The sequence below is a fragment of the Labeo rohita genome, chromosome 25, assembly GCF_022985175.1.
Source record: "Labeo rohita strain BAU-BD-2019 chromosome 25, IGBB_LRoh.1.0, whole genome shotgun sequence".
NCBI classification, from domain to species: Eukaryota; Metazoa; Chordata; class Actinopteri; order Cypriniformes; family Cyprinidae; genus Labeo; species Labeo rohita.
The window spans coordinates 28,968,069-28,993,046 of NC_066893.1; the positions used below are offsets into that span (position 1 = coordinate 28,968,069).

Below are 24,978 nucleotides of genomic sequence, written 5' to 3' on the forward strand. Positions count from 1 at the left end.
TTAATAAAATAAATGCAGCCTTGATGAGCATAAGAAACTTCTTTAAAAACAATCACAAGCTTTACAAACTGATCTCAAACTTTTGAGTGGCAGTGTATGTTTGTGTTTTTATATATACATAATAAATATACACAGTTCACACACAAATAGTATGTAAACATAAACTTTTATTCTGAATCGATTAATTGCAACTAATCGTTTTGCAGCCGTAGTTTTAACTGCAGTTTTACTTTTTGCCATGCTGTAATGGTTTGTCAGAAGACGTACATATGTTTATCAACAAAACTCAGCCCCAAAAGTGTGTGAGATACAGAGAAAGGCTAAATATGTTTTACAAAAGATTTTTGACACTAATATAACTCCATAGATAAGTATTTTTGACACCTAATGATATTCCATACATATCCGGGTCAAAAATGACCCGAACGCAAAACATGTCGTATCTCTTAAAAAAAAATTTTAAAAAATCTGAAAAAAATAAATGATATTTATTTTGAAAGTCTCAAAGTATTTGCAAAGTTTGATTCCCACACTACAAACCGTGCATTTTGTAGAAATTTTGACATATCTCTTCCATATCAAACTGCGTTATGAGGGTTAAACTGGTGATCTGTTGTGTGAAGTAGCTGTACGTTTGTACCGCTCGTCATCAGGTATCAAAACTGAGATTTGATGCTAATTAGGATTCAATCACTAATTACTATCTACTTTATTGTTTGTCTAATGTAGCGCTGAGATTTGACGTATTATAACATTATTTTTGTATTCATTTGCGTCATTATCTTTAAGGTTGCAGTCGGTTTCTGCAAACTAAACCTTGAGAGCATTTTAGCTCTTATTTTATCATCTACAATAATAAATCTAGAAACCACAACCTGTCGACTTGTTCAGACGGCGATTGATTGACACGGAAAAATATTTTTTAGTATGTTTATGAAGTGAACACTTCTAAAGACCATCTAAATTGCCGTCTGAATGAGTTTTCTCATGGTAGCATACAAACGCATCACGTTTTTCTTTATTTGTAATCCTTTCAGAACACACCATACCTCTTTTATGCCGTATGTTTGGTCGATCGTCTGCTCGCTGGCCATTCCTCATATTTTCGAAGGATTTTTTTTTTCTGTTGTTTTATTTATTTGTTTACAGCAGGAGATTCGGTGCTGCAGCTTTTATATGCAAATGTCTTGTTTGATTTTGTTTTGAATTATAAAGTAACTGTATGTTTGTCTGAATCTTCATTGTGAAGCGATCAATCGATTCATTTCCCTTCTGATCCGCTGATTTCTCGTCTTCTGTTTCTGTTCTTTATTTTGTTCTCGTTTCTTTCTTTCTGTTGGCCGTCCTCATCGCTCATGATGTATGATTTTGTTTTTCTCATAAATTTGTTCAACTGAACATCCCAATCAGTTTGTTCCAGAACTATTTCACACTGTAAAAATTATTAAAATTCATAAAGGTTGTGAACGCTTGTGTTGTTTCTTAGTCTGTTGGGCTTTTAGCCACATCTGAACGTTTTTATGTTCATTTACGTTTTTATCGACATACTGTTTGGGTAATATGTGTGTGAATAAATAAGGGAAATAAGGAATAGGGTTTATATTTTAGCTGCTGTAATTTTCATTTAATGTGCTATTCACAAAAAATGGTGAAATATATATATATATATATATATATATATATATATTTTTTTTTTTTTTTTTTTTTTTTTTTTTGGAATATATCAACTTACAAGCTGCATAAAATTATAAAATAATTATCAAAATGCTGTTTAAAATCATTTTATAAAATATATATTTCTATAATATATAATTCAAGCTTAAAGACATAATTCACATCACATCTCTACTTAATATAAACACAATAAAGCTGCATAGAAATGTTAAAATATTTACCAAAATGCTGTTTGAAATAATTTTTAGTAGATATGCATCAATCATGTAACATTATGTAATTATAATATATTTCATTATATTATGTATGTATGTGTGTGTGTGTGTGTATAATATAATTATAATATATTATAATATATTTTCAATATGATATATTTTAATATATAATATATTTCAGATTTTACAATAAGTTGATGTATTTCCTAAATAAATAAATTTAAAAATATAATTTATATCTATATATATATATATATATATATATATATATATGAAATATATAATTTTTATATTAATTTATGTAGTTATTTATGAAATATATCTACTTGCAAGCTGCATAAACTTCTAAAATAATTATCAAAATGCTGTTTAAAATCATTTTACAAAATATATTTTTCTATTATATATAATTTGAGATTAAAGACATAATTCAGATCAAATCTCTAATTAATAAATGCAATTTTTCTGTAAAGTATACAAAAAAATTACCAAAATGCTGATTGAAATCATTTTAGATGGAGTATTTTAGTGTGTATATATATATATATATAGACATAATTCAAATCAAGCCTTTCAATTAATAAAGCTGCATAAAATAATTATCAAGATGTTGTTTAAAATGGTCTTCAGTTGAGTATTTTAATGTAATTTCATGTAATATTATACAGTATTTCACATTTTAAAATATAAAATATATATTTATATAATATAATGCAAGTTTACAGATGTAATTGAGTTTAAGTCTGTCAAAAAAGCTGCATCAAATAACAAAATAATTATCAAAATCCTGTTTAAATCAGTTTTAGATGGAGTATTTTAATAGATATGAATCAATCATCCACTATTATGTAATATTTCTCATTTTAATATTTATAATATATATTTATGTAATATGATGTGAGGGTAAAACATAATTCAGATCAAATCTCTAATTTATATAAACGTAATAAAGCTGCATAAAAATTCTAAAATATTCACCGATATGCTGTTTTAGATGGAATATTTTACAAGATATGCTCCATGCAATATTATACAATATTTCACGTTTTAATATATATATTTTTGCAATATATATTACAAGCTTACAGACATAATTCAGGTTAAGTTTTTCAATTAATAAAGCTGCATAAAGTTATGAAATAATTATCAAAATGCTGTTTAAAATTGTTTTAGATTTGAGTAATTTAATAGATATGCATCGGTCATGTGATGATAATATTTTCATTTCATTTTAGTATATATATATATAACAAAATAATTACCAAAATGCTGTTTAAACCAGTTTTAGATGGAGTGTTTTAGTAGATATGCATCAAGGAATATTATGTAATATTTCACATTTTAATACATATTTAAGCTATATATAATACAAGCTTACATGCATAATTCAAATCAAGTCTTTCAATTAATAAAGCTGCATAAAATTATGAAATAATTATCAAAATGCTGTTTAAAGTCGTATTAGATGGAGTATTTTAATGGATATGCATAGACTGTGTAACTTTATGCAAAATTACACATTTTGATATTACATTTTTATATAATAATGCACGCTTAAAGACATAATTTAGTTTAAGTCTCTCAATAAAGCTGCCTAAAATAACAAAATAATGAAGTATTTTAATAGATATGCATTGGTCATGTAGTATTATGCAATATTTCACATTTTAGTATATAAAATATATATTTAGATAATATAATGCAAGCTTAAAAACATAATTGAATGTAAGTCTGTCAATAAACCTGCATAAAATAAAAAAAAAAAAAATCAGCATGCTGTTAAAAACAGGTTTAGATGGAGTATTTTAATAGTTATGCACCAGCTGTGTAACTTTATGCATAATTTCACATTTTAATATTACATTTTATATAACAATGCAAGCTTAAAGACATAATTTAGTTTAAGTCTCTCAATAAAATAACAAAATAATTACCAAAATGCTGGTTAAACCATTTTTAGATGGAGTATTTTAACATATATGCATCAATCATGCAATATTATGCAATATTTCACATTTTATTAGTACATTTTTATATAATAATGCACGCTTAAAGACATAATTTAGTTTATGTCTCTCAATAAAGCTGCATAAAATAACAAAATAATTATCAAAATGCTGTTTTAGATTAAGCATTTTAATATATATGCATTGGTCATGTAGTATTATGCAATATTTCACATTTTAATATATAAAATATATACATTTATGTGATATATAATGTGAGCTTAAAGACATAATTCAAATCAAGCATCTTTCAACCTGATTTTATTTTGGCATGGATCATGCATTAAGAAACAATATGGAAGTTATTAAAGGTAATCATTCGTAAACATCTTTTAGACCCATTTGGTCTTAAATTTGCTTATTTGCGTGGGGAGACATTAAAGCGTCGGGTGTGCTCTACGAAATCCTGCTAAGTACCAGAAAAGGGCTTGCGTCTTGTAAGTTTTATGATGTTTTCTTTAAGGTTTATATAGTGAACTCCCCAGAGCAGCGGTCGGTGGGTCGCTGCAGCTGGGAATCATTTGGCTAATGGCTCGGCTGTAATGCGTTTGGCTTTTACAGCAACATTGGCTGATATTAATCAGAGCTGGCGAGCGTCCTTCATCTGAGAGCTCAAACAGTGTTTATAGGACTGAAAAAACCAAGAACAGCCTCGTAATCATCGCAGGAAAACTCGGACTGCACTTAAAAGCGTCTTCGGGTTTCACTCTCGCCGTTTACAAAAGTCAAACATCTAAAATTGTGTTGCGCGAAAAGCAGATGAAGTCACGTTTAAACCAGTTCAATTTGTGTTTAATGTTTTTTATAATTCTGTGATTTGATTCTAAACTAGTGCTGCAAATTCTGTCTAAAAACAAAAACATCCAAAACATCCTAGTTTTTTGTGTTTAGTAGAAAAACATTGATTTATAAATGTATGATTTACATTAGAGAATGCTGAAAATTCTTTATAATATTGTTCTTTCATTATGAAAACAAAAATAACCTTTATTTTATTTTAATAACATTAGTATTCTTTTTTTTTTAAGAAAGGTTTTTTTTTATACTGTTTTAAGTATAATAATAAAATAATAATAAAAAGGAATAATTTATTGACATAATAAAATGTTATAAGTAATAAATGTTGAGTAATAAAAATATTTAGAAATAAAATTTTAGATGGAATAAAATTAAATAAGTAACAAAAACCTCAAATAAATAAATAAATGGCAATTGTTATTTTATTATCACTGAAATACTGTTATAGTTTTTATTAATATTCTGAATCGGTTTTTATTTTTATATATATTTATATTATATTTTCTATATTTTCCTTTTTCATATACATTTTAGTTAAACTTTTAGTAATTTTGTTGTGTCATTTTAGTATTTTGTCATTTAAGTATATGTGTGTGTGTCTATATACTTCATTTTTATTTCATTTTTAGATGTAATAAAATTAAATACAATTTTAGATGTAATAATACAAAAGTAATAAAATATTATAAAAAAATGTAAATGTAATGCATTTAATAAATAATACAATTTAAGATTTAGTAAAATGTAATAAGTCATAAAATATTTATATTTATATATACATATATAATATAATTAATATATATTATATAATACAATTATATGTATTAATAAGTGCTAATACATTTTATTTTTAGATTAAATAAACATTTTAACCATTTTTTTAACTAGAAATAGCCTTTGCTGCTGATTTCGGAAATAAATAAATAAGTAAATAAATAAATATACATAAATAAATGAGCACTGTATTTTTGCTATCATTGAGAAACTATATTTTTAATTAATATTCTGAATCATTTTTTATTTTTATATATATTTACATTTTTTTATTTTAGTTAGTTTTAGTAATTTTTTTTCATTTATAGTAGTTTTTGTTATATATATATATATATATATATATATACATGCACATACACTAAATAAAAAACGTAATAAAATTAATACAATTTTAGATGTAATAATAGATAAGTAATAAAATATTTAGTAACAAAAATTTTTTTTTAAATTGTAGAAAAAATGTTTAATAAATAATACAATTTTACATTTAATAAAATGTAATACTAAGTTTTAGTAATTTTGTTTTTTAGTAGTTTTTATTATTTTATATATATATATATATATATATATATAGACATAAATTGTTTAATAAATAATACAGTTTTAGATTTAACAAAAATGTAGTACTATAAAATATTTAGTAATACATTTTTAGACTAAATAAAATTGTCATTTTAACTACTCTAACTAGAAATAGCCTTTGCTGCTGATTTTGGTAATAAATAAATAAATAAATAAATGAGCATTATTATATTACTATCATTGAGATCCTATTATATTTTTTATAAATATTCAGAATCATATATATATATATATATATATATATATATATAGTTGTTTTTGTCATTTTTTGTAGTTTTTATTTTATATATATATATATATATATATATATATATACACACATCTAAATATGTATATGAAATATATATTAAGAATGAAGTAATATAATTTTTGATTATTATTTTATTACTTTAATGTCACTGAGATACTATTATATTTTTTTTATTAATATAATTTTTTTTTTAATTAATTAATTAATTAATTTATTTATTTTTAGAAATTTAGTTTTTGTCATTTGTAGCACTTAACAGTTAACAATAATTTAATTTTAAGTAAAGCAAAAGTTTTCGTTAACTCAAATAACCCTGTAAATGTTCTGTCCGTCTGTTGACCGCTCAGAATCTGTGCTGCAGTCGTGCTTTTATAAACTCATTTCCAGCGGGTGCTTCACATGCGGATGGGTCAAACGCTCGCTCTAATCTTCTCTAAACACTCTTAAACACCTGTTTCAGTTTTCTGATCACGGCTAATATTCGCTCTGAGGCGGCGTGAGCCATTATTCCATCATTTGGGTTTGTTTGTGGAAGGAAAGCCGCTGTGCGTCCCTCATAAATCATCATGTCAGCGCTCTCTAATAATGCAGCCTTTCTCTAAACTTACCCAGAAATCCCTCGCTCACGTCCTGTCTGAAAGCGTCGCGTTTGCTGGAGATTAATGACCGCAGGAAGTCATGTGACTGATGATGTTTTGTTTGTGAGATTTATATTAGTACATATTTGTATGATTATGACAATTCAGGTTTGGTTGAAGTGCATTGCTAGCAGTATTTATGTGTTTGTAAGTACTAGTAATGGTGTTTATTGTTTTTATTATGATGTAGTTTCCTGGTATTTTTAAAACATGGTGAATTATCTAACAAAACATATTCAATGTGACTATAAACTTCATTAAGATGCAAAATGCACAAGAGATAAACAGCATTTTCAAGATGTTTTCAGTCAAAATGCTTACCAGAAAGTGCGTCTGCTTTCTGTTGTGTCTCGATGAGGGTCCAGCGTTGCCAGCTTATAATCATGTTAACTTTATTTTGCCAGTAAAAACAGATTTAAAGCATCGTTACACAAACACAAGTTGCTCTGAGTCGACCAAAAGCCTAATGAAGTCTGTTTCATTCTTCGGAAAACTAATTAAAATACATGTGTTTTAATCAAGTTAATACAGAAACATCTTTATGCAGTTCAGATCTTTAATTTATGGCAGTTTGGCTGTAATTAAAGCAAGACATGGTCTTGAATCTGAACGATGTTGTGATTTGATTAGAAACTGGTGCTGATTTCATAAATAATACCATTTTAGATTTAACCAAATTTAATACTTAATAAAATATTTAGTAATATAAAGTATTTAGTAATACATTTTTAGACTAAATAAATTTTAATTTTAGCTACTAGAAATAGCCTTTGCCGCTGATTTCGGTGTTAAATACATAAATGAGAATTGTTATTATTGTTATTTTGCTATCATTGAAATACTATTATATTTTTTATTAATATTCTAAATCATTTTGATTTTTATATATATTTAAATTTTTAAAATTAAATTTAATACATTTAATTTTAAATTTAATACAAAAGTAATACATTTAATAAATAATAACATTTTACAATTAATTATATTTTTTATTTTATTATAATTGAATCATCGTTTTATTTTTGTATATTTTATAAAGTTTTAGTAATTTTGTTGTGTTTTTGTCGTTTTTATTTTATATGTCTAAAATAAAATTGTATTATGTATGTGTGTATGTATGTATATATATATATATATATATATATATATATATATATGTATATATATATATATATATATATATATATACTTAATTTTTATTTCATTTTTAGGTGTAATAAAATTAAGTAGTACAATTTTTACATAAGTAATAAAATACTTAGTAACAAAAATTTTTTTTTTTTTTTTAAATTGTAGACGTAATACATTTAATAAATAATACAATTTTACAGTTAATTAATTCGATTTTGTATTTTATTATAAATTTCTGAATCTTTTTTTTTTATTTTTATAGATATTTAATTTTTTCATTTTAGTTAGTTTTAGTAATTTCATTGTGTTTTTGTCATTTTTTTGTAGTTTTTATTTTATATATATAATTATATATATATATACTTAATTTTTATTTCATTTTTAGATGTAATAAAATTAAATAAGTAATACAATTTTAGATATAATAATACATAAATGATAAAAATTGTAGACGTAATACATTTATTAAATAATACAATTTTACAATTAATTAATTATATATTTTATTTTATTATAATATTCTGAATATTTTTTTTATTTTTATATATATTTAAATTTTACATTTTTACTTGAAGTTTTAGTAATTTTGTTGTGTTTTTGTCATTTTTTGTCATTTTTATTTTATATATATAAATATATATATGTACTTAATTTTTATTTCATTTTTAGGTGTAATAAAATTTAAATAAGTAATACAATTTTAGATGTAATAAAACATAAGTAAGAAAATATTTATTAAGAAAATATTTAATTTAATTTATATATATATATATATATATATAATATTTTAAAATTGTAGACATAATACATTTAATAAATAATAAAATTTTAGATTTAATAAAATTTAATAAGTAGTCAAATATTTAGTAATATAGAATAATTAATACATTTTTAGACTAAATTAATTTTCATTTACTACTCTAACTAGAAATAGCCTTTGCCACTGATGTGTTATTTATTGTTTTTAGGTTGATTAGTTGATTGCAGTATTATGATGTAGTTTCCTGGTATTGTTACAACATGGTAACTTACCTAACAAAATATATTCAATGTGATTATAAACTTCATTTAAGATGCAAAATGAGACTAATACAAGCAGACGAGATTCGACCAAGAGAAAACAATTTTGATTATAAATAAATCAGCCAAAAGCCTAATGAAGTCTGTTTCATTCTTCTGAAAACTAATTAAAATGCATGTGTTTTAATCAGGTTAATACAGAAACATATTTATGTTCTATATTTATGCAGTTCAGATCTTTAATTTATGGCAGTTTGGCTGTAATTAAAGCACGACATGGTCCTGAATCTGAACAATGTTGTGATTTGATTAGAAACTAGTGCTGATTTGTCATTATAAGATGACGGAGCGCTCCGAACATAATGAAGTGATTATAATGTGATCCATATGGAGAAACGATGGCCGTCACCGCAAGGTCACATGACTCTGATTTTACGGGTGTTTCCTGTCGCTGTCCAAGTGTCAGAAAAGTTCTCAGTCAACATTAATTACCCTCAGTAATTATCATCGTTATTATCATAAACTACTAGTAAGACCTTTAAAAAACCCCATTGGTGACTTGAAATAAAATCAAATAAAATAATAAAAATAAATAAAACTAAACTTAAAATTAATTTGTCATTTTTCTAAACTAAAAGTGAAATAAAAATTAATAAATCTATATAGACACATTAAATGATAATATTATGTGTAATAATAATAATTATTATTATTATTATAATAAGCACAACACAATTGCTAAAATCAACTAAAATTACAATAAAAAACAGAAAACTGAAAAATAACAGAAAAAATATACAAATTAAAGTCTTATAATATATACGTAATTGTTTTATCAATGTCAATTACAAAATTATTGAATGAATAAAATTATCATTTTATTAGATATATAATTGTTTATACATATATAATGCAACAAAATTGCTAAATATTTAAATAAAAATAATATAAAAATATTAATAACAACAGAAAAAATTATAAAAATAAAAATCTTATAATATATATGTAATTTATCTATAATTTAATAGTGTAGTAAAATTCATAAAAGTTATTATCGTAATTATATAATAATTAGGAATAATTTAATACTATAGTATAATTCATAAATGTTATTATTCTAATTGTATAATAATTAGAAATTAGAATGATATCATTTTATTATATATAATGCAACAAAATGGCTAAATATTTAAATAAAATTAATATAAAAATAATATTAAGAACAGAAAAAATTATAGAAATAAAAATCTTATAATATATATATATGTAATTTATCAATGTCAAAATGACAGTTTTGATTAGTTTGTAATATGAAAATTATATAAATGACACTACTGTAACTATCTATAATTTAATAGTATAGTAAAATAAATAATAAATATTATTATTGTATTTATATAATAATTAGAAATAATTCAATAGTATTGTTGTATAATTCATAAATGTTATTATTCTAATTGTAAAATAATAAGAAATTAGAATAATATCATTTTATTAGATATATAATTGTTTATATATATATATATATATGTGTGTGTGTGTGTGTGCAACAAAATTATTTAAATAAAAATAATATAAAAAATAATAGCAACTGAAAAAAATATAAAAATCTTATAATATATATGTAATTTATATATGTATATGTAATTAATGTCAAAATGACATCATTTTGGTATATTAAAATTATATATAAATTGCGCACTACTCTATGTATGTGTATGTATATGTATATATATATATATATATATATATATATATAATTCATAAATGTTATTATTGTAATTATGTACTAATTAGAAATTAGAATTATATAATTACACACACACACACACACACATATATTTTCTTTTTTACAATATATATAAAAAAGCACAACAAAATTGCTAAATATGTAAATAACATAACAAGAAAAAAACAGAAAAACAACTGAAAATATAGAAATAAAAATCTTATATGTAATTTAATGTTTTAATTATATATAAATTGCACACTACTCTATGCACATGTATGTGTGTGTGTGTGTGTATATATATATATATATATATATAGTATAGTCATAAATGTTATTATTGTAATTATATAATAATAATTAGAAATTAAAATTATATAATTATATACATATATATTTGCTTTTTTTTCCAATGAACATAAAAAAGCACAACAAAATTGCTAAATATTTAAATAAAGTAACAATAAAAACAGAAAAACAACAGAAAATATAAAAATAAAATTCTTATATTATGTAATTTATTTTTAATTTATTCAAGTGTGTGTGTGTATATATTTATATATATAAAATTCATAAATGTTATTATTGTAAATATATAATACTTAGAAATTTGAATTATATATATATATATATATATATATATATATATATATATTTATATGCTTCTTTACAATATATATAAAAAAGCACAACAAAATTTCTAAATATTTAAATAAAATATAAAATAACAATAAAAACAGAAAACCAACAGAAAAAAATAATACATTTTATATTACAAAAATCTTATTTAACGTTATCCTAAAACCAAAACAATAAACAATACCCGTTTTTGTCTTATGACAACTTTGATGAATTTTTTTGATCCACTTCAAATGTTGACTACTGTATAAATATATATATATATATATATAAAATATAGTAATTTTTTGTAGTGTGTAATTTCAGTTTTCTCATCCTCATTTGTATATCATGGAGCTTTTTGTGGTTGAGTTGAAACAATGATCGATTGAAGGTGGTTTGGATCTGAAGGCTTTGACGTAACCGCTGTCACAAACTCTGAATGTGGGTTAGAAAGAGCAACAGACTGAGACCAGACGAGAGGTTTTCTTCCACATGTTGCACCTGGCAGTGAATGTGAGCGTTTGGAATGAAAGACCAATCTGGAAGCGTTTAGGCCGCTTCTCCGTTCGCCAGGCCGTTCACACGTTACAGTGAATCCTCACTTTGATATGCAGACTTTAGTGTGTTTACAGCTAGTTCTGCTCACTTTGACTGAAGTGCGCTCAGCCTCAGGCCATGCAAGATTAGGTTGGGTTTGTTTCTTCATCAGATCTGGAGAAATGCAGAATTGCATCACTTGCTCACCAATGGATGTGAATGGGTGCCGTCAGAATGAGAGTCCAAACATTATTGTGATGTTTTTATCAGCTGTTTGGACTCTCATTCTGACGGCACCCATTCACTGCAGAGTATCCGTTGGTTTCATTTCAGCATGACTGATGAATATGCATCACATGACGTTTATTAGTTTGTGTTAAAACTGTCATTCAAATGCCTGAAAACTTTATAATGCATAAATCTAAACTAGATAAAAACGTTCGTCAAGACAAACTTTAAGTTGGCTTGAGAAAGCCTGAGCAGAAAGTTTAAAAAGTTTAAAGAGTTTAAGAAGTTTTAAAAGGTTTGAGTTTGAAATAGTTTAAAGTACTTTTAAAAGGCTAAAGTTTGAATGTTTTGAAGGTAATACAGACTCAGATAGATAATGATAATGATTAGCCAGTTACTAGCATGTTTTTAACATGATTAGCAAGTTGCTAGTATGTTTCTAGCATGATCAGGAAGTTTTTAGCATGTTACTAGCATGTGTCTAACATGATCAGTAAGTTGTTAGCATGTTTCTAGCATGGTTAGCAAGTTGTTAACATGTTTCTAACATGGTTAACAAGTTTTTAGCATGTTTCTAACATGATTCTAGCATAGTTAGCAAGATGCTAACATGTTTTTAGCATAATTAACATGTTGTTAACATGATATTACCATGATTAGGCAGTTACTAGCACATTACTAGCATGATGAGCAAGTTACTAGCATGTTGTTAGTCTGTTTCTAACATGATTAGCATGTTGCTAGCATGTTTCTAGCATGATTAGCAATTTGTTAGCATGTTGCTAGCATGTTTTTAACATTAGCAAGTCGTTAGCATGATTCTAGCATTATTAGTAAATTGATAGCATGTTTCTAGCACGATTAGCAAGTTGTTAGCATGTGTCTAGCATGATCAGTAAGTTGTTAACATGTTTCTGGCATGGTTAGCAAGTTGTTAACATGTTTCTAACATGGTTAACAAGTTTTTAGCATGTTTCTAACATGATTCTAGCATAGTTAGCAAAGTTGCTAGCATGTTTTTAGCATAATTAACATGTTAACATGAAATTACCATGATTAGGCAGTTACTAGCATGTTACTAGCATGTTGTTAGTCTGTTTCTAACATGATTAGCATGTTTCTAGCATGTTTCTAGCTTGATTAGCCATTTGTTAGCATGTTGCTAGCATGTTTTTAACATGATTAGCAAGTTGTTAGCATGTTTCTAGCATGATCAGTAAGTTGTTAGCATGTTTTGAGCATGGTTAGCAAGTTGTTAGCATGTTGCTATCATGTTTATAGCATGATTAGCAAGTTGCTAGCATGTTTCTGGCAAGGTTAACAAGTTTTTAGCATCATTAGCATGATATTAGCATGAATAGCCAGTTACTAGCATGGTTAGCAAGTTACTAGCATGTTGCTAGTCTGTTTCTAACATGATTAGCATGTTGCTAGCATGTTTTTAATATGATTTGCAAGTTGTTAACATGTTTCTAGCATGATCAGTAAGTTAGCATGTTGCTATCATGTTTATAGCATGATTAGCAAGTTGCTAGCATGTTTTCTAACATGGTTAACAAGTTTTTGGCATGTTTCTAACATGATTCTAGCATAGTTAACAAGTTGCTAACATGCTTTTAGAATAATTAGCATGTTGTTAGCATGATGTTAGCATGATTTACTAGCATGATTAGCAAGTTACTAGCATGTTGCTAACATGTTTCTATCATGATTAGCATGTTGTTAGCATGTTCTTAGCATCATTAGCAAGCTCCTAGCATGACTGTAGTTGCTGGGCTTGTCTAGTGATAGTTTAGTTTGAATGAGTTTGAATGTACAGTTCACACTCAATTGTTCAAGAATTCAGTCACAACATCACATTCAGTATCTGTACGTCATTAATCAAACAGTACAGATGGAAATATCTCAACAGTACGACAGTGTTTGTGTGTTTGTTTAGTGATCACTTCATTATTATATTATTATTATTATAGTACTGGAATATAATGTGGGTGATCTTTGGGGTCTCCAGACTGACTGCACATGTTCAGTGGATGTATTGTGTTACGTGTAATTGCTGCACAATGGGCAGAAAGGATCGTTTCACGTGGGACTCGTTTCGTCGTATCCTTGAAACTTGAACTATTCCGGTCTGGAGTTTAAAGATGTGATGAGCTCAAGATACACAGATTCACTGCAGGGCCAAATATGGGTGAACAAACGCAGCACTTCACGTCTGAAAGAGGAAACGGAGCAGCGCTGATGGACAAATGAGTTCATGACGCGCTAAACTTACACAACACTTACTCGTATATAAGAGCAGTTTGATCTGAGCGTTAAAAAAAGAGGATCAGTGATTCAAATATTAAATAATATATATAAATAAATATATATATATATATATATATATATATACATATATATATATATATATATATATATATATATATATATATATATATATATATATATATATATATATATATATATACATATACATACATATATATATATATGGGTATGTATTTATGTATAATACATATTTTTATAATTATGTAAAAATATATAAATATACATACACAATATATCTATACTTATTATACATAAATACCAAATAATATATACACATATATAATTAGAAGCAAATGTATTTATTTAATTATCCTGACCATATGTGTCATATATATATATATATATATATAGATATATATAGATATATATGTAGATTTAATTTAATACTTAAATACATACACATAAATATACATACTGTATTTAAAAGATTATATTTGAGATATTTTCATTTTGATTTATTTAATTTAATAATTTAATTAAATTAGATTTTAATACTTAAATACTGAATATATGGATATATGTGTGTATAATATTTAATATAATAAATATTTAAAATATTAAAAATATAATAATTATTATAAATAAATAACGAGTAATAATAATATATTTTAATATGTAATGTAATAATTTAATATTTAATTTGATACTTAAATACATGCACATAATTATACAATTTATATTTATTTATTTAAAATATAAATTGTTTTATTAAATATTTAAATATTTTATTATTTAATTCAACATTTTAATACTTAAAAACTGAATATATATATATATATAATATTTATAATAATAATTACTGATTTATAATAATTATTAAAAATATAATAATAATAATATATACATATATATTTAGAAGCAAATGTATTTTTTTATTTATTCTGACCATATATGTCACATATACATATATTTATATTTATATATTTTTTTAATTATAAGAAATATTTATAGATAAATATTTATTTGTAAATATATATTTATTTGTGTGTGTGTATATATATATATATGTAAATATATATATATATATATGTGCATATATATTATAAATAAGTGTTATAAGTATTTATTATAAATAATAAATATTATTCAAAAAAATGTATTTGTATATGTGACATATATTGTCAGGATAAAAAATAAATTAGATATTTCATTAAAATATATGTCATATATACATAAAAAATATATTATATAAAATTTCACAGTATTTAATTTAATTATATATAATTTTTTTTTAAGGATCAAGCTATTTTACCAAGTTGATTGTGACATTTTCCCTCAAAAAAAATCCTCTACTGAATGAACTTTCATGACACATTTGTTTGGAAATACTGATAATACTGATAATCCTGATCATCTCTCGCTGAGGAAACAGTTGAGACAGACACGTATACAGTGTGTTTCCAGTTTACCCAGAGTTTAACCGCATCCTCCTCGTCTGTTTATGCGTTTGCTGATTTATTGAGGTTTCAGAGGCGCAGATCTGACCAGCTGTGGTCCAGTTGAGCATCTGCGGTCTGACGTCTAGCGCTCGTTCCTGCAAAAGACCTTCACAAACACACACTCAGTATACGATCACAGTCACGTAGATTCAGGTGAATCTTCCCGTCGTTTTCTGGCCGTTTGAGGTTTGTCCAGGGTTCGTGACGGACGGCTGCAGATTTACTGACATCTTTGAAGAGTCTGATCCTCTCATGTGGTTTTCATAAGCGGACACTTGATCTTCATGTGCAATGGGAATGGCATTCGGCTAGGAGAATCGCTCCTAAACATGCTCTTTTATACCGTCTGTAATCACAGTGATCTTCTTATTTGATAAACGTCATCTACTGCCAGTAATGGAGCATTGTGCCAGTTTTATTCACTGTGTCTTGAAATCGTTTTGAGATGTTCAGTGAACTTACCATGAAATCATCAGATGTGAATCAGCTGAACCACTCCTAGAAACACACAAACACACGTTTGATGAAGTGACTCACAGCGTTTGAACTCCATGAACCGCAGACGCATTTATTTCACACGGCGACGTTTGTTTGTGAATCTGATCTGTTTATGTTGAAATCAGATCCATTCGTTTAGACGATGTTCTCATACGTGACTTGATGCAGAGAGACTTTTATCTTGAAAGAGGATCAAATATATTTTAATTATATACACTACCAGTCAAAAGTTTTTGACCAGTACGATTTTTAATGTTTTTAATGTTTTTCTGCTCACCAAACCTGCATTTATGTGATCCAAAGTACAGATTTTTTAATATTTGTGAAATAATTATTTAAATATTTATTTTATATAAATATATTTAAAACATATTTTAGATATTTTTATTTTGATTTTTTACATTAAAATATGCCATATACATAGAAAATTTATATAAAATGTTAATTAATAATAAATATATTTTTATGATAATTGTTTAAAAATATATTTGTTTATAAATAAATACTGAATAATATATATACATACATATTTAGAAGCAGATTTATTAATTTATTTAATTATTCTGACCATATATGTCATATATACATATAAAATAATATTTATTATTTATAATAAATATTAATAACATTTATTTATTTATCCTGACAATGTCATATATTTATATTTATATTTATTTTTAGTTGAAATAAATATTGATAAATATATATTTGTGTAAATATATATGTAAATTACATTTACATTTAAAATGTATATGAAATATGAAATGTTCAAATATTTTATTTAATTTAATAATTTAATTTACTTTAATTACTTTAATTTTAATACTTAAATACTGAATATATATATATATATATATAATTGGTAATATAATATTTTACAACATTTACATATATATTTATTTATATTTTTAATTAAAATAAATATTGATCATATATATTTGTGTAAATATGTGTAAATATATATGTAAATTAAAAACATTAAAATATATGCCATATACATTTAAAATGTATATAAAAATGTAAAATGTTCAAATATTTTATTTAATTTAAGAATTTAAGATTTTAATATATATATATATATATATATATAATTAGTAAAAATATAATATTTCATAGTAGTTTAAGATTTAATTTGATACTTACATATAAATCACAGGAATAAATTACATTTTAAAATTATATTCAAATAGAAAACAGTTATTTTAAAAAAATATGACTTGCTGAGCAAAAGAAATTTCTTTAAAAAATATTAAAAACTTTTGACTGATAGTGTATTATTTTATAGTTTTTATATGAAATAATTTGTATTAATTTTAATATTAATATATAATTATAATGTAATTATATAGAACATTTTAAATATATAAAGTATATTTATATGTACTAAATATTAAATATTAAACTAATATTATTATTATTATTATTATTATTATTATTAATAATAATTTAAAAGAAGTTTAATATTTAATTTAAGAATTAAAACATTTATTTAATGCTTAAATCACAATATTTGAAAAAACATTTCAAGATTTGTCCACTGAATGTCCACTTTTGAAGCGTATTATTTTCGTAATAGTTGATAATAACTAACCAAGTAAACAGAAGTTTCTCTAAGTTAAAACTGAAATGCATTTCCAAAAATCTGATTTCAGACACACATGTACAGTATCTGGTTGTGGACTTCATGCATTGTTTTGTATTTGAGCAGTAATCAGTCAGAAATGGCAGAAAAGCAGAGTTTTGTTGCCTGTCTGAGCACAGATTGAGCGTTGAAGTTTTCAGAGAGGTCGTGATTTTGGCGTGTTTTAAGCATCCGGTATGAGCTCTTATCTCTCTCTCAACGACTCTAGTGTAAATAAACCCTGAATGAGGCCGTATAAATGAGCTCCATCACGTCCAGATGAGTGTTGTTTTACATCAGTCTTCATTGTCACATCGGTGCGTTTACTTGAGTTTTCTCTTTGTGTAGTTGTTAATGATCTGAATGAGTCAGTTTGTGTCTGAATCACACAAAACCTGCCGTCTCTGATTCATCTTAATGCTCTGTAGAGTCACTTTTCACTGTATTCAAATATAAAATTAATGCTAAACAATCAACAGCAAGCATACTATTATGGTGTATACTTTAGTGTAGTGTAAATGAAGTGGTAAATAATAATATAATTTAATCATATTTAAATATACATATTTATTTACATTAAACATTTGATTTTATATCTAATATATATATATATATATATAAACTATCATGTATGTATCTTAATAATTAATAAAAAATAAAAAATAATTAATAAAAAAATAATAATAAATAAATAAATTCTCTTTGACTTTATAATTTAAATTATATATATTATATTATATTATATATTATATTATATTATATTGTATTTATATACACACAAATAAATATATTTATGTATTAAAATGTAAAAATATATAATAGATATAATCTACTATAAATATAATATAATCATATAATTCTCAAAAAAATAATAATAATAGAGTACAATAATATTTAAATACATAGTATTTCATTGCTTTAATAAATATCTATTTATTTATTTAATCTATCTATTTTTTATTTATTTTTTATGTAAATTGAAACAGTAAAGCATTTTTATGCATGTATTTGTGTGTATTTATTTATTGAACTGAAGAGTATTTTACTTATTATTTATTTATTTTTATATGAATTTGAACAGGTAGTAAAGGAATTTCAATTATTTCATTGCTTAATAGATAAAAATGTACCATAAATGTAATATAAAAGTTTAATAATATAATGTAATAAAATAATAATAATAGAGTACAATAATATTTAAATATACATATATTTACATTTAAGTTTTTTTACTATTTTATATGTATGTAACTACATGTAAATACAAAAATGTAGTTTTATATATAAAAAATAATAAATGTATTTGTATTATAGCAATTTTAAATATGCATTTATACATTTGATTTATTTGCATTTTAAATATATACAATGTAACAATACAATATTTTAAATATATTTATGCAAATGTATATATAAAAACTATAGTGTGTATCTTAATATCTTAAAATTTCTTTAATATATTTTTAAAAAACTCAATTCTATTTGATTTTATTAATATTTAAATTATATGTGTATTTATATGCACACACAAATACACAAATAAATTTGTATGTATTAAAAATGTTAAAATATATAATAGATATGATCTATGAATATAAAATTATAATATCATGTATTCTAATAATATAAAATAAAATCAAATTGTAATAATATAATTTAATATAATAATAATAGAGTAGAATAATAATATTTAAATGTACATATATATATAACTACATGTAAAAAATACAAAAATGTAAGTTTATGCATAAAATATTTCAATTAAAATGTTAATTGCTATTTTAAATATGCTTTTATACATTTAATTTATTTGTATTTTAAGTATATACCATTTAAATATACAATATGTTATATTTTATATAATTTGTATATAATAATTAAAAAAAACTAAATTCTTTTTTACTTTATATTTAAGTTATATATGTGTATTTATATGCACACACAAATATACAAATACATTTGTATATGTATTAAAATTTAAAAATATATTATAGAATATATCTAAACTAAATAATAGAAATTATATAAACTAATTGTAAAAAATACAAAATATTTGCAGTTTTATATATAAAATATTTCAATCAAAATATTATTTGTAAATATGCATTTATACATGTTATTTATTTGTATTTTAAATATATATGATTCAAAAATACAATATTTAAATATATTCAAATTATAATAATAGAATTTAATATAATAATATAATAATAGAGTAGAATAATAATTTTTAAATATACATATATATACATATATATATTTATATATATATATATATATATATATATATATAAAATAGTAGATAAAATAGTAGATGTTTATTTTAATATCAAATGTATATATATATATATATATATATATATACACACACACATGTAAATATGCATTTGCATATGCATTTATACATTTAATTTATTTGTATTTTAAATATATACCATTTAAAAATACAATATTTTATATATTTTATATAACTTGTATATAAAACTAGTGTGTATATCTTAATATTTTAATAATTAAAAAAAGAACTAAATTCTTTTTTACTTTATATTAAAATTATATCTGTGTATTTATATGCACACACAAATAAACAAATACATTTGTATATGTATTTAAATGTAAAAATGTATAATAGATCTGGACGTGAGCGTGTTCTTGGCAGGTTTGGTGAAATTCACTCATGTTTGTTTGTATTTTCCGTCTCAAGACTAAAGTAATTCAGTTTTCAAACAGCGTGAAACTCTATTCAAGCTCAATCCGGTCACATTATGAAAATCAGACACACGTTCATGCATTAAAAGTGATTTTAGCAGTAAATGATCGTGTGTCTCATGCAGCGTTACTACAGTACAGATCACTTCATCGTTTCAACACAAAACATCTTTATTTGCATCAGACTGACCTCAAGCCGCGTCTCCTCTCGTCTCTTTCGTCGTCCCTCGGTTGTGTGTGTGACTCCCATCAGACGTGAGCGTTCACAGACTCCTCTCGTTCTCCTCCTCTTCCCTTCAGGAGTTTGAGGAGTGGTTTCTCCGACCGTGTGTGTGTGTGTGTGTGCCAGCATGTTGATGGTTGTTTCTCTTATCTGTGTGTTTCTTTGAAGTGTTGCTGCTGGCAGACTGCAGCCTGTGTTTAAAATACCTCAGTAATGGCCCTGTTTATGATCTGTGTGTGTGTGTGTGTGTTTTTGTCCTGATGCTCTTTAGTGCTGCACAAACCTGTTGCTTTTATTCTCCTTGAAGATCAAACTTCACAGACGTAAATGCTGATACTGGTATCTGTTACTAAAGTCAAAGACAGGAAGCTGAACAAGATCCAGCTCATATTTCACCTTAAAATTAGAACGAAAAAATAATAAAGGATTTTTGAATCATTTCTGCTTTTAAGAATATTAAGATTTTTTTTTTTTTTTTTTGCATTTAGTCTTCAATATTTTCATTGCTATAATGCAAATAAAAAATATGATAAAATTATTATTGGTCATAAGAATATTTTATTTATGAAGTGAATGTATATTTAAATTATATTTAAAATATAAATGTGGTATTAACTTTAATTTAAGCTGATTTTAAATGAAACTTTAATTTTAAAAAAATCACAGTAATGTGACAATGCAAAAAATAAATTAACGTTAGAAAACGTTAAAAAATAGGCTTTATTTTAAAAAAATATACATATATATAATATATAATAATATATAAATAATATAATAATATATAAATAATTATATAATAATATATAAATAATAATTTTTTTTTTTTGAAAAATATTAGTAAATTAATACAAATTAATACATAGTATTTGTGTATAAAATACTTAAGTACATTAAGTAAATTAAGTTCAACTAGACTTTTAGAGGAGAGTGCAAAAAGGTGCATAAAAGTGCAATAACATAAAAAAATATATTTTTACAGTATTAAATACCAACAATATCACATTACAAAAAAATATATAAAAATACAAAATATAATAAAATAATAATAAAAGTAATTTTATTATTAAAAAGTAATAATTATTATTTAAAAGTAATAATTAAAAAATATTTTATTTTATTATATATTATTTTATTTTTATTTTACTTTATTAGTAAATGCACATACAGTACTCCTACATAAGACACATTTATACAAAATATTTATTATTACTTACATTAAAATAAACAGTTTTACTGTATATATATATACAAAAATTTCAAAAATATAAATATATTTTATTTTGTACATTTTATCTTATACAGTATTTTATTTTATATTATTTTATTTTTATTTATATTTTATTTTATTAGTAAATGCACATACAGTACTCCTACATGACACATTTATACAAAAACTACTAATAATTATTAGATTTTATATTTTACATTTTATCTTATACTAAATTTTATTTTATTTTATTTTTTTATTAAATGAAAGCACTCACTACTCCTACGTAAGATTCTTTTATACAAAAAATGGCAGTAAGTCTTGCGTTATTTAATTTAATTTTATATTTTAATTTAATTTTTTCTTATTTTTTGTAAACTACATGTAAAATATTTGACAAAAGATTTATTTTTATGTACATTTAAAACTAAATTTTTATTACAATTTTAAATATGCATTTTTACATTTATTTTATTTGTGTTTTAAATATATGCCATTTAAAAATGCAGTATTTTGCATAAAGTGCAATAACAAAAAAAAAAAATTTTTACAGTAATAAAAACAATGTCACATTACAAAACATAAATAATAATAATAATAATAATAATAATAATAAAATAAAGTCTCTAAAATAGGCTTTACAAAACATAAAAAAAAAAAAAAACTTTATAAAAAAAATTAATAATTTGTGGATTTTTTTTGCTTTCTATTTATTTTATTTTATTTGTAAATGAACACATAATAATGGATTTGTTCCCCCCTTTAAAACTAACTAAATCAAAAATTTGGAAGAGAAGTCAAGAAATTAATTAATAAACAATAATAATAATAAAAATGGTAATAATAATAATAATTATTATTATTATTATTATTATTATTATTATTATTAAATTATTATTATTATTTTAGTAAGTTATCTAAAATATTTTTATTATTATTTAAAAAAAGACATTGAATTTCTTTCTTTATGCAGAATTTTTTATTTCTTTCTTTTAATTTTTGTGTCTTTTAATCATAATTAATAAACAGAAACATGATTATGTTTGTCATCTGGGTTGGAAAACATGATATCCATCCGGCCTAAACGCATTTAACGCTCTCCTGACCGCGTCCCGCCGCACGAACGGGAAAGTGTTTGTCTGAAGGATATTTTGTTATTGGTTCCAGATGATTGTCGTGGTTTTCCTCGGCTCTGTCCATCCCGCTCTCAGTTTAAGCCGGTTGCTTGCGGAACACGGCGCTCGTGTTCCCGTCCTGAGATGTTGGTTGTGTGTTTGTGGTGTGTGCAGTGCTCGGCGTCCTGCGGGAAGGGAATCAAAGAGCGGCAGATCGTCTGTGTGGATCAGAACCGAACCCAGATCGAGGACGACGGCTGCGCTCATCTCACCCCACCCAGAACACAGAAGGTCTGTCGGGCGGGACCCTGCCCCGCCTGGAGAGCCCATCAGTGGAGAGCGGTATGTGACATCACTTCCTGTCAGTCAGAGAATGCTGCAATATGATTAGTGTTAAATAAACACAGTACTTCTACTTAACGAAATTTTATACAAAGAAGTGCTAATAATAAGTCTTACTTAAGCTTTTTATTAAGCTTCTCCTCCTAGAGCTTTCAAGCTACAACCACCAAACTCAGCCCAGATCTTCAGACTGATGTGACGTCGTGTGCTGTCTCTTTTCTAACTGATCCGCCTTATAGTTTTCATTAAATTAAAGATTAAAAACCATAAAAATCCCATAGACTTACATTGACGGAATGTTCAAATGAGCAACACTATTCAAACTCCAACTGACAAAATTCAAATCTAAACTCCCAGAATCCCTTGAGACTCAATCAACACTTCCCTTCTATGATCTATTTCTAATCCATTCAAACTTCCATTCTAATATTTCTAATCTATTTATCGACCTAGACAAGATTAGCAACTAGAATCATGCTAGTAACTTGCTAATCAAGCTAGCAACATGCTATTAACGTCTTAATCATAATGTTAAAATCATGCTAGTAACTTGCTAATCATGCTAGAAACATGCTAGCAACATGCTAACATCTTGCTAATCTGGCTAAAAAATTGCTAGCAACTTGTTAATTATGCTAGAAACATACTAGCAACCTGCTAATCATGGTAAAACATGCTAACGTCTTGCTAATCAGGCTAAAAACATGCTAGCAACCTGCTAATCATGCTAGCAACATGCTATTAACATATCATGTTAGCATCATGCTAGCAACTTGCTAATCATGCTAGAAACGTGCTAGCAACCTGCTAACCATGATAGAAATGTTAGCAACATGCTAACATCTAGCTAATCAGGTTAAATAAAAACATGCTAGCAACTTGCTAATCATGCTAGAAACATGCTAGCAACCTGCTAAGCATGGTAAAAACATGCTAACATCTTGCTAATCATGCTAGAAACATGCTAGCAACATGCTAACATCTTGCTAATCAGGCTAAAAACATGCTAGCAACTTGGTAATCATGTTAGAAACGTGGTAGCAACATGCTAACATCTTGCTAATCTGGCTAAAAAAATTGCTAGCAACTTGTTAATCATGCTAGAAACATACTAGCAACCTGGTAATCATGGTAAAACATGCTAACGTCTTGCTAATCAGGCTAAAAACATGCTAGCAACATGCTATTAACATATTAATCATGTTAGCATCATGCTAACAACTTGCTAATCATGCTAGAAATGTGCTAGCAACCTGCTAACCATGATAGAAACGTTAGCAACATGCTAAC

General features: G+C 24.4%; 1 protein-coding gene and 1 long non-coding RNA gene across 2 annotated transcripts in view; one reads left to right on the plus strand and one right to left on the minus strand.

The window, feature by feature from the left end:
* LOC127156714 (A disintegrin and metalloproteinase with thrombospondin motifs 20) overlaps nucleotides 1-24,978 on the plus strand; it is a 163,979-nt gene that overhangs the window by 116,582 nt on the left and 22,419 nt on the right. The window contains exon 29 of the mRNA XM_051099736.1: nucleotides 23,521-23,688. Coding sequence (XP_050955693.1) covers nucleotides 23,521-23,688 — 168 coding nt within the window. The remainder of the gene's footprint in view (nucleotides 1-23,520; nucleotides 23,689-24,978) is intronic.
* On the minus strand, nucleotides 15,667-21,136 carry LOC127156730 (uncharacterized). Its single transcript, XR_007825781.1, has 3 exons — nucleotides 20,992-21,136; nucleotides 16,436-16,471; nucleotides 15,667-16,319 (listed from the first exon to the last, which is right to left on the minus strand). It is a non-coding gene; the product is annotated as an uncharacterized LOC127156730 (long non-coding RNA).